The sequence below is a fragment of the Moschus berezovskii genome, chromosome 4 (assembly GCF_049115385.1).
Source record: "Moschus berezovskii isolate FMDL1 chromosome 4, NW_MosBer_1.0, whole genome shotgun sequence".
NCBI lineage: Eukaryota > Metazoa > Chordata > Mammalia > Artiodactyla > Moschidae > Moschus > Moschus berezovskii.
Window position 1 is genome coordinate 76,427,015 of NC_142463.1, and position 17,075 is coordinate 76,444,089.

At 35.9% G+C, this 17,075-nt stretch overlaps 1 protein-coding gene across 1 annotated transcript in view; it reads right to left on the reverse strand.

The window, feature by feature from the left end:
* Window positions 1-17,075, reverse strand: part of DPYD (dihydropyrimidine dehydrogenase) — a 955,731-nt gene that overhangs the window by 669,673 nt on the left and 268,983 nt on the right. Inside the window, exon 8 of the mRNA XM_055402118.2 lies at window positions 4,702-4,789. Within this exon, the coding sequence (XP_055258093.2) occupies window positions 4,702-4,789 (88 nt within the window). The remainder of the gene's footprint in view (window positions 1-4,701; window positions 4,790-17,075) is intronic.

Below are 17,075 nucleotides of genomic sequence, written 5' to 3' on the forward strand. Positions count from 1 at the left end.
AGTTATTAATAAATTACTAAAAGCCTCGGCAGTCTATTTTAAGGGATTTTTCCTGTGTTTCGAAGAAAATAGGGAGCTATTGAATGGGGAGATGGGAGAATCTAAGTGAGAGAATGATGTGATGAGATCTAATTTTAGAAAGATCACTATTTCTGTTGTTTGGCTAATAGTGGCCAAGGAGACTGGTTAGGAGGCTAAGGAGTAGCCTAGTAACATGAAAAGGAGGAGAACAGTGACAGTCACAAGTGAACTCAAGAGAAATCTTTGGAGTCAACACAAGTAAAGCATAGGGTGGTGATATTCAGCTTTTTAATATCCTCCTGCAGTCTCTGCTCCCTTTGTATCTATTGTGACTACAATTATGCATTTTACTGCTATTTACCCCATAATTCTTTTTCTCCCCCAAGTATTAAAAACAAAAATTCAGAAAAAAAAAACTGCTTTGTCAAAAGAATATATAAAGCATTACATCTTTTCTGAGAGTGTCTTAGTGGATGTTCCTTCCCTTAAATGTTTGTTTAGCTTTTTTCATCACTGTCATGCTTTATGAAAATATAAGAAGTAAATTACCATAAAATGGATGATCAGAAATGGGAAGAGAAGGACTTCCCTGGCAGTCCAGTGGTTAAGAATCTACCTTCCAGTGCAGAGGATGCAAGTGCGATCCCTGTTCGGGGAAGTAAGATCCTATATGCCACAGGGGCAAGTAAGCCTGAGCAACGTAACTAGAGAGCGCTCACGCTCCCAAAAGACCTAGTGTGGCCAAAAAATAAAGGGGTGGGGGAATAGGCTACTTTTAATCAAACGTTAAGGGTTTGATTCTGTAGTCACCTAGAACAGTGATACAGATTGGCTCTAGAATATAATCACCCAAAGAACTAAAACAAAAAGAAACAAATGCTTAGAATACTGTAATCATGCAAAACCTATTTAATTCTCTCAGCAGCTGCTTATTGAGAGGGTTGTCGTGCTATGGGGAAAAGGCAATTAGTACTTTAGGGCCTTTACAATGTACAACAGCGGGTTTTGAGCATTGACTACCAAACCGCATTTTAAAAACACATTTTCCATACAATGCAATATGCATGTGCAAGCACATACACTAAAACCAAATACACATATGATGGAAAAACATTTTTCTCAAAATAATACTCACCATAACAATGTTCAACACACTGATATTTTCTATTATTTTGTGCTCATTTTTAATAACAAAAAATGATGGTTGTCATCCATTATATTGATTTTAATACCAACCAAAGAAAGCCATCCAATACTTTGAAAAAACCTTGTACAGAAGATGTTCTAACTTTATTTCTAAACACTGACAGTAACACATTGTGCCAGTGCTTTTATTTCAATAAAAATACCAAATATTTAAAGTCTTTGAAAAAAATACCAATTATCTCAAAGATAACTCAATCCAGTTTGAATAAGACACAGAGGTTTATCTCACTTATCTTTATTCCACTTAGAATAAACTAAACCTCTCATGGTAAAGAGACATACTCTTTCAGTCTCACAATGATGTATGTACACTGAGATAATTTCCTTCATGGATTCTGTTAGAATTTGGAAAAAAACTAAAAGTAAGCAACTTTTCACCATCAATAGCAAAAACAATATTAAAAATCAGGAAACTTCAGAATCTGAGATGGACTTACATGCTATGGACTTATGCACAGACTTATAAAGCTATCCTTCATGCTGCTGCTGCTGCAAGTCATATTTAATTAAAATGCAAGTTTTTATTTTTCTTTTAGACTAACAGAGAATGAGACATAGTTACAAACATAGGTCTAAAATATGATATTCCCAACTACAGAAAGAGAAAATACTCCATTATCATTCTAACCAACAGGTTAAGTGCTAAGTTCTAAAAGTTGCTTTCATGGCTATTATCTGCTTACTGATTTCTCTCAATAAGGATTCTATGGTGAGACTTCTATTTTTTCCCTTTCTATATATCTATCATCCTCTTTCTCCATAGGAATAGAAGTTTAATGGAGCACTATTTCCACTCAGCTAAAGGCTATATTTCCCTGCAACCTGTGCTGCCAGGTATGTTTATATTACTAGGATGTATACAATAAGATAAAAACAGAAGTAACACGTGCCGTTTCCGAGTCATAAATTTAAGAGGAAAGGAACTCCCTTTCTTATTTCCAATTTTTGTTAGCAGGGATGTGGAAAGACTGGCCACCTAAGAACCAAAGCTGGAAGACACATGTTGAAGATGGTTCACACTGTTAAACTGAGAGAGGACTAAATATATATCTTGTTTAAGTCTTTATTATTTTCCTTTCTTAAAGTGACCAAACCTATATCCTAAGTAATATAGAATTCCTATTCCAAAATTTATTTCTCTATCCTGAGTAGGAAAAGGTAGGTAAACAAAGTGAGTGAAGTCTGATTATAATATAGAAGCATGGTGAATGAACAAAAGCATGTAAAGATGTGAGGCTGTCTAAGTAATAGGCTGTCAGATGGTAATAGAAAGGTCATAAATTTCCAACTTGGCAATCAAGAGTGTCAAGTAAGTACTTCCTGGAGAGCAAGGCTACTTGTCTCCTATACACAGAATACCACCCTCCATTTTTTTTTGACAAGATGAAACTTTCTTGTATATATTTCATACAGAATACTCAAAGAGAACATAACTTCATTCTACACATCACTATACTAAAATGTCAAAAGATTCACTTCTCAGCATGAAAATGCACAGAAACATAAATATGAAAGGACTTCACATTTTAAGTGTTTTATTCACACCTCAATGCAGAGTCAAATGGAGCTTTGTGAATGGGATGTAGCACTATCAAATAACATATGTAAGGGGACTTAATGGAATAAAAGAAAACTCTGAAACATTCCTGATTCTTGCAGATGGAAGATATCGCTTTATAACTGAAACCACTCAGACTGATAAAACATTCAATTCTTCCCAATTTTGTTATAATTTGCTTCTTGAGCAGTTAATTTGGAGATGTTTCAACGTATTGACTGTTTATTTGGCCCCTATTCCTTCAGTATAGAGATTATTTGTGGACAAAGTTCATAGAGATACATGAAACTGCATTAGCATATATAATTCCATATCTTTTACATACAACCGCTATAGGAAACTACAATGGTTAATTTCAAATAGCTATTTGAAAACATTGCCAATATTTCAGACCTATTGCCTGACTAAATTTTTCATTTATTATTAACTAAACACATTTTCCCTGGAAAAGGAAATGCCAACCCACTCCAGTATTCTTGCCTGGGAAATCCCATGGACAGAGGAGCCTAGTGGGGCTACAGTCCACCATGTCAAAAAGAGTTGCATACGACTTAGTAACTAAACAACAACAAAACATATTTTAATATGCATTTGATGAGAGTAAAAGCAACTTAATGATTCAATTTTGCTGGTATTGGCAGAATATATGTGAAAAAAATACTTTCCCTATATCTTTATGTAAAATTCTCAGTACAAATGTCATGTTGAAAAATAAAGCCAAAGTCAAGAGTAATGCTGCTAAAAATGGAACCTAGGCAATATATTCCTATGTATTTTCTCTCTCCTGTTTTTATCTCACATGATTATTATGCTTAAACAACCTAGAGAAATACTGATGACAATGGCAATCAAGTTTATGAAAGAAAGGAGATTGAATAAAGACATTTACAAGCTAGAAGGCAGTGAAAATCTGTTTGCCTCTTCCTAATTTTTCACTTAAGTAAAGGGAATGACAAGATGGTTTTAAGACTTGCTATCAACTAACCAGTAAGAGAACACATACCATCCTGATCAAAATTTAGTAGGCAAAAAAGCATTCCTGATTATTTTATTCTAGAAACATATGAAAAATGACAGCCCCAAAACAAATGTTATCTAGCATGTGATTACTTAAAGAGATGGAACAGTTTTTACCTCTGTGTAAGTTTACTAGACATTCACATTCAAAGAAAGTGAACTAGAGAAGAGACAGACAAACTAAAAGACCTGAGGATGCACTTACTCAGCTTATATGCCATTCACTGTTCATAATATGATCATATAAGAAAATAAATACAAAATTCACAAGACAAAGAATAAATTATATCAACAGTGTGTTCTCTTTGGTCTCGGTATAGAGTAAGGAAAAGGGGAACACGTTAGAAAACTCAATCTCCCTGGGATAGTTAGGCAAAATATGGAACCATAGGGCACATTGATTGTCTCAGCAGTTATACACTATGTGACATTCAGAACTGTGATCAAACAGCTTTATAATTCAGCCAAATAGGAAAAGTCTTTAGAAAATATCAAAAAATAAAAAAGAAAATGAGCTAATTCACTTAATATCAATTTAACTAATTTATTTTATCATAAAGAGAAAGCTATAGCATCTAGATATTGCTAAGCCTGAATTCTGAGCTTCTGTGGCATGACCCGAAAATACTTTGCATCTTAGATGTTTACTGGTGATGAGAATATGGTGAGAGAATGCGAAGATACAGACTGTCTTGTACAAGTCAATCTATAATGAGGTGAGGCTCTGCAACTCATTATAAAACAGAAAATTTTCTTTGGCCATTCATTTCTATCTGCTTTTTTCTGAACAGACACAACTTCTACCATAAAAATGTCTGAAGGTAGTTATTCTTCTGAATAATGTCAGGAAGTAAAAAAAAAATATTATAAAGAAAAATATTTGAAAATAAGCTACTCACCTATCCCAATGAAAGCAGCTTTGTACCCTTCTTCTTTCAAAGTACTAAGAGTAATGTCATTCACTGAAAGGCTTTTACCACAAATTATCTGTAAAGAGAGATTTTGGTAATTAGATTTTGGCATTAAAATAATTAAAATCTGAATCTTTAACATTAAAAATAACCTAGCTTAGTACACACATATATTATTCCATGTATATATATGAAAATATTTTGTCTTTTAGTATATAGGCTTACATATACAAAACAGTATATAAATAGAACACTAACATATTCTACTTAATGGCTAAATGCATTTTTGCCTTTTAATTAAGTGGTAGAAGAAAAGTTAGCAATTTAAAATCAAGTCAGTAAATTTTCACAGCTTTCTTAGTATGTTCAAGGCACTATGTGGGGTATTTTAAAGGATAAAATGTGAAGCCATCTGGACCTGGGCTTTTGTTTGCTGGAAGATTTTTGATTACAGCTTCTATTTCCGTGCTTGAGATGGGTCTATTAAGATTTTCTATTTTTTCTTGCTTCAGTTTTGGAAAGTTGTACTTTTCTAAGAATTTGTCCATTTCTTCCAAGTTGTCCATTTTATTGCCATATAATTGCTAGTAGTATTCTCTAATGATCCTTTGTATTTCTGTGTTGTCGGTTGTGATCTCTCCATTTTCATTTCTAATTTTATTGATTTGGTTTTTCTCCCTTTGTTTCTTGATGAGTCTGGCTAGTGGTTTGTTAATTTTATTTACCCTCTCAAAGAACCAGCTCTTGGCTTTGTTGATTTTTGCTATGGTCTCTTTTGTTTCTTTTGCATTTATTTCTGCCCTAATTTTTAATATTTCTTTCCTTCTACTAACCCTGGGGTTCTTCATTTCTTCCTTCTAGTTTCTTTAGATGTAGAGATAGGTTATTTAGTTGACTTTTTTCTTGTTTCTTGAGGTGTGCCTGTATTCTACCAAAAATTTAGAGAAGAGGTAACAACTATTCTACTCAAACTCTTCCAGAAAATTGCTGAGGAAGGGAAACTTCCAAACGCATTCTATGAGGCCACCATCACCTTAAACCCAAAACCTGGTAAAGATCCCACAAAAAAAGAAAACTACAGGCCAATATCACTGATGAACATAGATGCAAAAATCCTTAACAAAATTCTAGCAATCAGAATCCAACAACACATTAAGAAGATCATACATCATGACCAAGTGGGCTTTATCCCAGGAATGCAAGGATTCTTCAATATCCGCAAATCAATCAACGTAATACACCACATTAACAAACTGAAAAATAAAAATCATATGATTATCTCAATAGATGCAGAGAAAGCCTTTGACAAAATTCAACATCCATTTATGATAAAAACCCTCCAGAAAGTGGGAATAGAAGGGACATACCTCAAAATAATAAAAGCTATATATGACAAACCCACAGCAAACATTATCCTCAATGGTGAAAAACTGAAAGCATTTCCCCTAAAGTCAGGAACAAGACAAGGGTGCCCACTCTCACCACTACTATTCAACATAGTTCTGGAAGTTTTGGCCACAGCAATCAGAGCAGAAAAAGACATAAAAGGAATCCAAATTGGAAAAGAAGAAGTAAAACTTTCACAGTTCGCTGATGACATGATCCTCTACACAGAAAACCCTAGAGACTCTACCAGAAAACTACTAGAGCTGATCAATGAATACAATAAAGTTGCAGGATATAAAATCAACACACAGAAATCCCTTGCATTCCTATACACTAATAAGGAGAAAATAAAAAGAGAAATTAAGGAAACTATTCCATTCATTGTTGCAATGAAAAGAATAAAATACTTAGGAATATATCTACCTAATGAAACAAAAGACCTGTACATAGAGAACTATAAAACACTGGTGAAAGTAATCAAAGAGGACACTAATAGATGGAGAAATATACCATGTTCGTGGATTGGAAGAATAAATATTGTGAAAATGAGTATACTACCCAAAGTAATTTATAAATTCAATGCAATCCCTATCAAGCTACCAATGATATTTTTCACAGAACTAGAACAAATAATATCACAATTTGTATGGAAATACAAAAAACCTCGAAAAGCCAAAGCAATCTTGAGGAAGAAGAATGGAACTGGGGGAATCAACCTGCCAGACTTCAGGCTCTACTACAAAGCCACAGTCATCAAGACAGTATGGTACTGGCATAAAGACAGAAATATAGATCAATGGAACAAAACAGAAAGCCCAGAGATAAATCCACGCACCTATGGACACCTTATCTTTGACAAAGGAGGCAAGAATATAAAATGGAGGAAAGACAGTCTCTTTAACAAGTGGTGCTGGGAAAACTGGTCAGCCACTTGTAAAAGAATGAAACTAGAACACTTGCTAACACCATACACAAAAATAAACTCAAATGGATTAAAGATCTAAATGTAAGACCAGAAACTATAAAACTCCTAGAGGAGAACATAGGCAAAACACTCTCCGACATAAATCACAGCAGGATCCTCCATGACCCACCTCCCAGAATATTGGAAATAAAAGCAAAATTAAACAAATGGGCCCTAATTAAAATTAAAAGCTTCTGCACAGCAAAGGAAACTATAAGCAAGGTGAAAAGACAGCCTTCAGAATGGGAGAAAATAATAGCAAATGAAACAACTGACAAAGAATTAATCTCCAAAATATACAAGCAGCTCCTTCAGCTTAATTCAAGTAAAATAAACGACCCAATCAAAAAATGGGCCAAAGAACTAAACAGACATTTCTCCAAAGAAGACATAAAGATGGCTAACAAACACATGAAAAAATGCTCAACATCACTCATAATCACTCTCCTCTTTCACTTTCATCAAGAGGCTCTTGAGTTCCTCTTCACTTTCTGCCATAAGGGTAGTGTCATCAGCATATCTGAGATTATTGATATTACTCAGCCATTAAAAAGAATGCATTTAAATCAGTTCTAATGAGGTGGATGAAACTGGAGCCTATTATACAGAGTGAAGTAAGCCGAAAGAAAAACACCAATACAGTATGCTAATGCATATATATGGAATTTAGAAAGATGGAAATGATAACCGTGTATACGAGACAGCAAAAGAGACACAGATGTATAGAATAGTCTTTGGGATTCTGTGGGAAAGGGTGAGGGTGGGATGATTTGGGAGAATGGCATTGAAACATGTATATTATCATAAGTGAAACAATAATGCATGATACAGGATGCTCGGTGCTGGTGTGCGGGGATGACCCAGAGGGAGGATAAGGAGAGGAGGGAGGTGGGAGGGGGGTTCAGGAAGGGGAACTCATATACACCCAGGGCGGATTCATGTCAATGTATGGCAAAACCAACCAATATAATATTGTAAAATAATTAGCCTCCAATAAAAAAAATAATAAAATAAAATAAAACTAAAGCAATGTTTACCTGGGAAATAAAAATAAAGAATAAAATGATAAATAAGAGTTTCAGCCTAATGTACAGTCAAGATCTGTGCAGAAGATGTACAGAAATAAGTATAACAGACAACACAGTGTGATCAGCATTATGTCTACAAGAATTCTGGGGACAGAGAGATTCATTTTGGCTGAGGTTATACATATAAGAAAAAAGAGAGGTAGTAGGATTTCAATAAAACCTTTTTTTTAATTCAAGTATAGTTGATTTACAATATTTTGTTTGTTTCAGGTGTGCAGCAAAGTGACTTGGTTAAACAGATATATGTGTATATCTATATTCTTTTAAAAATTATTTTCCATCATATTTTAATATATGATATTGAATATAATTCCCAGGCAATAAATCCCTTTTAAAAATTGATAGGATTTTGATAGTGGACACTGTCCAGGGAAGATGAATAAAGTCAGGAGTCAGAGGGTTGACATTCCTAATAAAAGTCACAATACTTTGCTCAATTCCCAGACATGAGCCAATTTTCAGATCTTGAACTTGCTGACTGAAGAGGTGGTCAGGTCGTGTAGAAAGAAACACCCTGCAACATCCTGGCAAGTAAATACTATAATGATTCCTCTACTTCTTCAAAGGGAATTACGGCCTTTTACCCACATAACTGTATGTACACTGGGGAAGGGGGAATAATCACACATTTTCAAGAACACTGGAAAAGGTTCTGCATTGACTTTATACCTGAGGAGTGGGGAGCTACAGAGACGGTGAAAAATAGGCCTAGATAAAATTCACAGTGGGCCTAAGTGAAGCACAGCTCCAGGTGTTACAGCAGGTAAGTAAGCAGGTATGAGCAGAGAGATGGGGGCAAGGGCCTAAACCACCCAACCTATAAGCAGCAGGAGTCCATAGACAAAGTAAAGTAGGAGCCTTCAGACTGATAGGAAACCATACATTTAGGGTGATAAGAGTCCGAGTAGCAGGCAAACAAAGGTAGGGAAAAAGGTGAATCTCCTGAATCCAAATGCAACCTTTTGCTCCTTGTGCCCTCATTACCATAGATCAGTCTAACAGATAAGAAATAATCATTGTATAAGGGCACCATGAGGCCATGACACTTCTAACTCAAGGTAGATGGCAACAAAAATCCCTCCTTCCCCAGTGAATATTCCACCCCTTCATTTGTGGGCACCTCATAAGTGGCTTGCCAAAGAAACCCGGGTGGCAGCTCCTGGAGTGCCTGCTCACTCTCCCTCTGAGAGCGTATTCTTGCTTAAATAAACTTTCACTTCACTTTCCTAACCTCTCTGCTTCATCTCTGGATTCTTTCGCGATGAAGAAAGAACCTCAAATTCACTGGCAACCCAGGTAGTGGTTATCCCCAAGCCTCTAGGTATATAACCAAAATGTTAAATGTGTCAGTAGAAGTAATCCCCACAACAGGTCTCTGGTCTGCAAAGTAAGAGCTATTATAGCTACAATAGTCGGGAAGGCCAGAAAAGTTCTGAAACCCTGGTCAAGAGACTAAATCAAACACAATATCGTAGTCTGGAGTGGGTGGAATAGTGAGACACAGCGGTGTTCTACTTCTGTTTCATTCTCCAGTCTCTGCTGAGACTAGATGATTCCTAGAGAACGACTGTAAACTACTGCAGATTTGACCAAAGTGTAGTCCTGACTGCGGTGTCTATGGCAAATGTGGTATTACTGCAGCTGAGTTAAGCCCACAGGTACACTGTAGGTGGCCACTGATTTGGTGAATGCGTACTCTTCATCCTGTTGCTGTGGAAAAGGGATCGGAAACAGTTCACATTCATGGGAGAAACATACAAATATTCAGTGACTGGTTTGCCTCAAGAATATGTCAGTTCTCTTCTGTAATAATATACATAATCTGAAACAATCTGGCCATACCATAGCATATCATTATGATCCCTTACATTGAAAACATTATGCAGACTGGACAACATAAGCAAGGAGTAGCTGGTATGCTGGAGACTTTAAGAAGCATACCCTCCAGAGGGCAGACGATCAACCTCATGAAGATCAGGGACTAGCCACTTCAAAGAGGTCTACTTGTCAGGTATCGGCCAGTATATACTTCTAAAATAAAAGAATTTACTGCAATTTTGCACTCTTTTACCATTATTAAATAAGGAAGCACAATGTCTAGTAGATTGCTTTGAGTTTTGAAGGCAATATCTTTCTAAAAACAAGTCTCTAAACTGGTTCATAGTGGAAGAACAAAGTTTATCCATTAAAAAATAATTGTACCTAACCTGCATAGAGTACTTAACTAAGTGCAATACTTTCTTCTAAATACTGTAAAGAGGACGTTTTTCATCCTCACAATAGTGTTATGAAGTGGGATCATCAGTGAACTAAAATGGATGGGAATGGGTGGATTTAAGATGATCGCTGTACCTACTACTGTGGGCAAGAATCCCTTAGAAGAAATGGAGTGGCCCTCATAGTCAACAAAAGAGTCTTGAAATGCAGTATTTGGGTGCAATCTCAAAAATGACATAATGGTCTTCATTTTACAAATGATGATACTAAGGGACAAAAAAGCTTTGACAATCTTTACCAAAGTCAAATATATACTTTAATTGCAGAAGCAGCACATATAACAGCAACGCTCTTATGTCTATTGAGGTTAAAAGGAGAACGAAAGGCAGAGCAAGAACTATCCAACATAACTACTGAACTTCTGAAAATGTAGTGTTTCTGGAGTGTAAAGTGCAAAGCAAAGAATAGAAAAAGAAAGGGGACTTGGAATGTAACATAGAGGGCACTTTTTTTTTTTTACAAAAATACTAGTTCTAATTTTATTATCAGATAGAGTAGCCATTTGAAAGTTTACAAGCAGGGGACAACCAAGGTGAGATTCAGTTCAGTTCAGTTCAGTCACTCAGTCATGACCGACTCTTTGTGACCCCATGAATCACAGCAAACCAGGCCTCCCTGTCCATCACCAACTCCCGGAGTTCACTCAAACTCATGTCCATCGAGTCGGAGATGCCATCCAGCCATCTCATTCTCTGTCGTCACCTTCTCCTCCTGCCCCCAATCCCTCCCAGCATCAGAGTCTTTTCTAGTGAGTCAACTCGTCGCATGAGGTGGCCAAAGTATTGGAGTTTCAGCTTTAGCATCAGTCCTTCCAATGAACACCCAGGATTGATCTCCTTTAGAATGGACTGGTTGGATCTCCCTGCAGTCCAAGGGACTCTCAAGAGTCTTCTCCAGCACCACAGTTCAAAAGCATCAATTCTTCGGTGATCAGCTTTCTTCACAGTCCAACTCTCACATCCATACATGACCACTGGAAAAACCATAGCCTTGACTAGACGGATCTTTGTTGGCAAAGTAATGTCTCTGCTTTTAGTAACTGATAATTCAGGACTCTGGAATACATCGAATACCATGAAATAAACTGGACAATTAAACACATATTATTAAAAGTATTTAATACTAGTGGGTATTACTGTTAGAGTTAGTGGAATTAGGTGTTATTAAAAGTACTGAATAATGAATCTCTAGAATTGCAATTTACTTTTCAAAGAGTAGACTTTTTATTAAACTATTTCTGATCAGAAAGAATTATAAAAGTTCTAGTGCTTATTTTTTTAATGATCTCAATCCCAATATATAATGAAGGTTAGACATCAAAGAAAACCACAGGTCCAAATATTCTAAATAAAATTTTATTAATCTGAGTAAGTATACAGTTTCTAAAGTTGAGCGGTGGAAGGCCCTATCAATGGGTTTATCAATAGAATTGATGCTCATAATACTTGACTTTAGGTTTAATTTATTAATTGTCTCAGCAAAAATAAAATTCAAGAAAGACCCCACTCTCTAAGGTGGTATTTGTGTGCCTGTGTGTGTGTGTTTGTGTGTATGGGTATGTGTAGTTTTGTAGGGGTGTTATGTGATTTATCAAAGGAGAATGAAAATATCCCAAATTTTCCACCCCGACAGAGTGAACATGCCCCTGAATATGTAACATACAAGAAGGATGCACAAACATTTTGCATTTCTCAGTATGTTTCCACCCTAGCAGGTAATAGTGTGAGACTGAGGAAGCAAAAAAGTTGAACTATACTTTTGTGTATAGAAAATTACAAAGATAAGTAGCTTAACTCCCAGTGTTAATTTACTGGGACTAGGATCATTAAGACTTTACTTACTGTGGATAGACATGGAAAAGGGGAGGGGGGTAGGGATAACCATCATGGTGAACTAGCCCCATTGTACAAATGAGTACAAAGCAGTAATAATTAGTGGAGTGACAAGCACAAGGTCTCTTCCCTGTCTACGCTGGGGAATATGGTCAAATTTCCCTTTTCTAAAAGCCTCAAACCCTCTAATATCTGCCATTAAATCAATAACTTATTCTCAGGAAAAGCAAGGAGACACATTCTCCGACAAAAAGTTAAAATTTTGCTTGTATTATATCTTGGGAAATTGGATCAAGATGTGTAAAACTTAACTAAGGTTAGTATTATATGACAACTACAGAGTTCAAAACTATTCTGTGGCTGATATAACTGTGAAGTCCTAACTACTTGTTAAATATATATATATGATGTTAGGAAAGTCGCATTAGGGGCATTTTGTTTGTGTTTTTGCTCCTATACATTTAATATTTTTTCATCATAATTTTCTTAGATATATATTATAGAACATATTATACCTTCCTCTAATGGCTTTAATAATATATGCCTGAGTACTCAAACTTCCCAGCTAAATTCAGAAAAAAATTCACTTCACATCAAGCTTAGTATAAGTTGTTGCTTTGCTGTTCAGTCGTTGAGTTGTGTCCAACTCAGTGACCCAATGCAGCACTTCACGCCCTTTGTTCTCCATCATTTCCCAGAGTTTGTTCAGTTTCATGTCCATTGAGTCAGTGATGCTACCTAACCATCTCATCCTCTGTCGCTCTTTTGCTTTCAATCTTTCCCGGCATCAGAGTCTTTTCCAATGAGTCTTCTTTTCGCATCAGGTGGCCAAAAGCGAAAAAGCTCCAATAAGGAGCTTCAGCTTCAGCATCAGTCCTTCCAATGAATATTCAGGATGGATTTCCTTTGAGTGACTGGTTTGATCTCCTTTCAGTCCAGGGAACTCTCAAGAATCTTCTCCAGCAGCACAACTCAAGAGTATTAATTCCTCGGTGCTCAGCCTACTTTATGGTCCAACTCTCACACCAGTATATGACAACTGGAAAAACCATGTCTTTGCTCTTTAATACACCGTCTAGGTTTGTCATAACTTTTTATCCAAGGAGCAAGTGTCTTTTAACTTCATGGCTTCAGTCACCATCTGCAGTTATATGGAGCCCAAGAAAATAAAATCTGGCACTGCTTCCATTATTTGCCATGGGAATGGGACTGCATGCTGCCATTATCTTAGTTTTTTAATGCTGAGTTTCAAGCCAGCTTAAGCATAAGAATTATCACTATTTGACTAGAGGATTGAATATAATAAGCCCTGAGCCAAAGTTCCACCTAATATTCTGAGACATGAAAAAATTTTCTTTATAAAACTGTAGTATGCCCTCATATGTATAATGTTTTTAATGTAGGATTAAGGTTTACAACGTATTTGGTGTGGAATTCTTTTTTGAAATGAACTATGTGAAACCTGTTATTAAAAAAAATACAGATAACAATGTACATGCTCTTCCCATTTTTCTGATATAAAATTTGGCAAAATAAACCAAGTATTTCCAGAATCTCTAACATATAAAATAAGATAAAATAATTAAAAAAATAAATTCAGCTCTTTTTGGAAACAAAATTATTGTGTTCACTATTACTGCATATGGTCCTCAGCTTCCAGTAGAGATAAGATATGACTTTACATTCAGTTCAGTTCAGTTCAGTCGCTCAGTCGTGTCCGACTCTCCGCGACCCCATGAATCACAGCACGCCAGGCCTCCCTGTCCATCACCAACTCCCGGAGTACACTCAAACTCATGTCCACAGAGTCGGTGATGCCATCCAGCCATCTCATTCTCCGTCGTCCCCTTCTCCTCCCGCCCCCAACCTTTCCCAGCATCAGAGTCTTTTCCAGTGAGTCAACTCGTCTCATGAGGTGGCCAAAGTATTGGAGTTTCAGCTTTAGCATCAGTCCCTCCAATGAACATCCAGGATTGATCTCCTTTAGAATGGACTGGTTGGATCTCCTTGCAGTATAAGGGACTCTCAAGAGTCTTCTCCAACACCACAGTTCAAAAGCATCGATTCTTCGGCGATCAGCTTTCTTCACAGTCCAACTCTCACATCCATACATGACCACGGGAAAAACCATTGCCTTGACTAGACGGACCTTGGTCGGCAAAGTAATGTCTCTGCTTTTTAATATACTATCAAGGTTGGTTATAACTTTCCTTCCAAGGAGCAAGCGTCTTTTAATTTCATGGCTGCAATCAGCATCTGCAGTGATTTTGGAGCCCAAAAAAACAAAGTCTGACACTGTTTCCACTGTTTTTCCATCTATTTCCCATGAAGTAATGGGACCAGATGCCATGATCTTTGTTTTCTGAATGTTGAGCTTCAAGCCAACCTTTTCACTCTCCTCTTTCACTTTCATCAAGAGGCTTTTGAGTTCCTCTTCACTTTCTGCCATAAGGGTAGTGTCATCTGCATATCTGAGGTTATTGATATTTCTCCCAGCAATCTTGATTCCAGCTTGTGCTTCTTCCAGCCCAGCGTTCCTCATGATGTACTCTGCATATAAGTTAAATAAGCAAGGTGACAATATACAACCTTGACGCACTCCTTTTCCTATTTGGAACCAGTCTGTTGTTCCATGACCGGTTCTAACTGTTGCTTCCTGACCTGCATACAGGTTTCTCAAGAGGCAGGTCAGGTGGTCTGGGATTCCCATCTCTTTCAGAATGTTCCACAGTTTATTGTGATCCACACAGTCAAAGGCTTTGGCATAGTCAATGAAGCAGAAATAGATGTTTTTCTGAAACTCTCTTGCTTTCTCCATGATCCAGCGGATGTTGGCAATTTGATCTCTGGTGCCTCTGCCTTTTCTAAAACCTGCTTGAACATCTGGGAGTTCACGGTTTACATACTGCTGAAGCCTGGCTTGGAGAATTTTGAGCATGACTTTACTAGCGTGTGAGATGAGTGCAATTGTGCGGTAGTTTGAGCATTCTTTGGCGTTGCCTTTCTTTGGGATTGGAATGAAGACTGACCTCTTCCAGTCCTGTGGCCACTGCTGAGTTTTCCAAATCTGCTGGCATATTGAGTGCAGCACTTTCACAGCATCATCTTTCAAGACTTGAAATAGCTCAACTGGAATTCCATCACCACCACTAGCTTTGTTCGTAGTGATGCTTTCTAAGGCCCACTTGACTTCACATTCCAAGATGTCTGGCTCTAGGTCAGTGATCACATTATCGTGACTATCTTGGTCGTGAAGATCTTTTTTGTACAGTTCTTCTGTGTATTCCTGCCACCTCTTCTTAATATCTTCTGCTTCTGTTAGGTCCATACCATTTCTGTCCTTTATCGAGCCCATCTTTGCATGAAAAGTTCCCTTGGAATCTGAGTAGTTAGTAATAAGTTATAATGATGGAAATGTTTCCTTCAAATAAATACAATGACAAATAAGATGATGTAGAGAATTTATCAAAAGTTATATTAGACATTTTCACTCAAATTATGAAGACAACTTCTTACAAATTTAGTTTAATCAAAATAGAATACTATCAAAATATTGAGAAATGACAAATATACATATTTTACACATATTTAGAAAAATTAAAATCTTTATGCAGATTTACATTTTTAGCATTTACAAAATCATTAGAAATATTATAAAGACTATGAAAGGAGAGTATTTATATCTACCTAAATTCTGAATTGCAAGACAAACAAAAAAAAGAGCATTCAGTCAAAAAGATTAGTAACATTTACAGACACAATTACAACAGAAGACTTTGCTAAAGTTCACCTAGGGTGAAATAACTGACAGTGTTTTATAATGACTTTTTATTTTAAAATAAAGAGTTTTATAAAAATGTAACAGCTTAGAGGCTGTTTCTTCCAAAGAATATTTCTTTATTACACTAGGAATGATCTTTTGATGTGTAATCAGTTGAGAGTATACTTAACAAGCTACACATCCTATATCCTGCTGATAGTAAAGTAAAAAGAAAAAAAAGAGAAAAGTGAATTCTATCACAAGAATACAGAAGCACATAAAAATATTATCCTAAAAGCTGTTTTAAAGGGGAAAAACAAAACCGAAATAATAATGCCAAAGAAAACGTGTGAATGCAGATAAGGGTTTATTAAAGAGAAATTATCAACTTTTAATGATTTACTTATTCAACCTAGAAAGATAAAAATTAAATAGGAATGCAGTTAGAAAGGTGAAGAAAGAATAACATAAATAAGGCTAAGGATAGCAGGGGGAAAAAATAAAGGTGGAGTTAGCAATAAGTAAGAAGGAAATATAAAAACCTGAGACTTGTTTTTTTTTCAAAGAATCCATTAACTAGAGAAACCACTATCTAGTCATATCAAAAAAAGTTAACACACAATATATAAGTATTAAAATGTGAAAGTAAACACCATCACAGGTATAGGTGAGGTATTTTACTGTATATTGAAATAGTATGGTAAATCTATGCTAGTTAATTCAAAAGTCTCAATGAAAAAAATTTTATCTAGAAAAATATATATTGACCAAATTAGCATGAGAATAAAATAGGTGGAAAGACTATGGAAAAAGTTTTTCGAAAGTCAATTTTCTCCTTCTTACAAAACACTTTGAGATATCATAAGGATAAAAATTTCAAATTTAGCAAAAACATAAGAATCAAGACAATATTCTTACCCATAATAAAATAATGAAATGCTTAGAAGTTAATTTTTATAAAGTTAGCATACTCTATAACCAAAATGTATAGAATAACCCAAAATCACAAATATAACAAAAAACTAAACAAAATGAAGACTTTCAGTAGCTCTGAA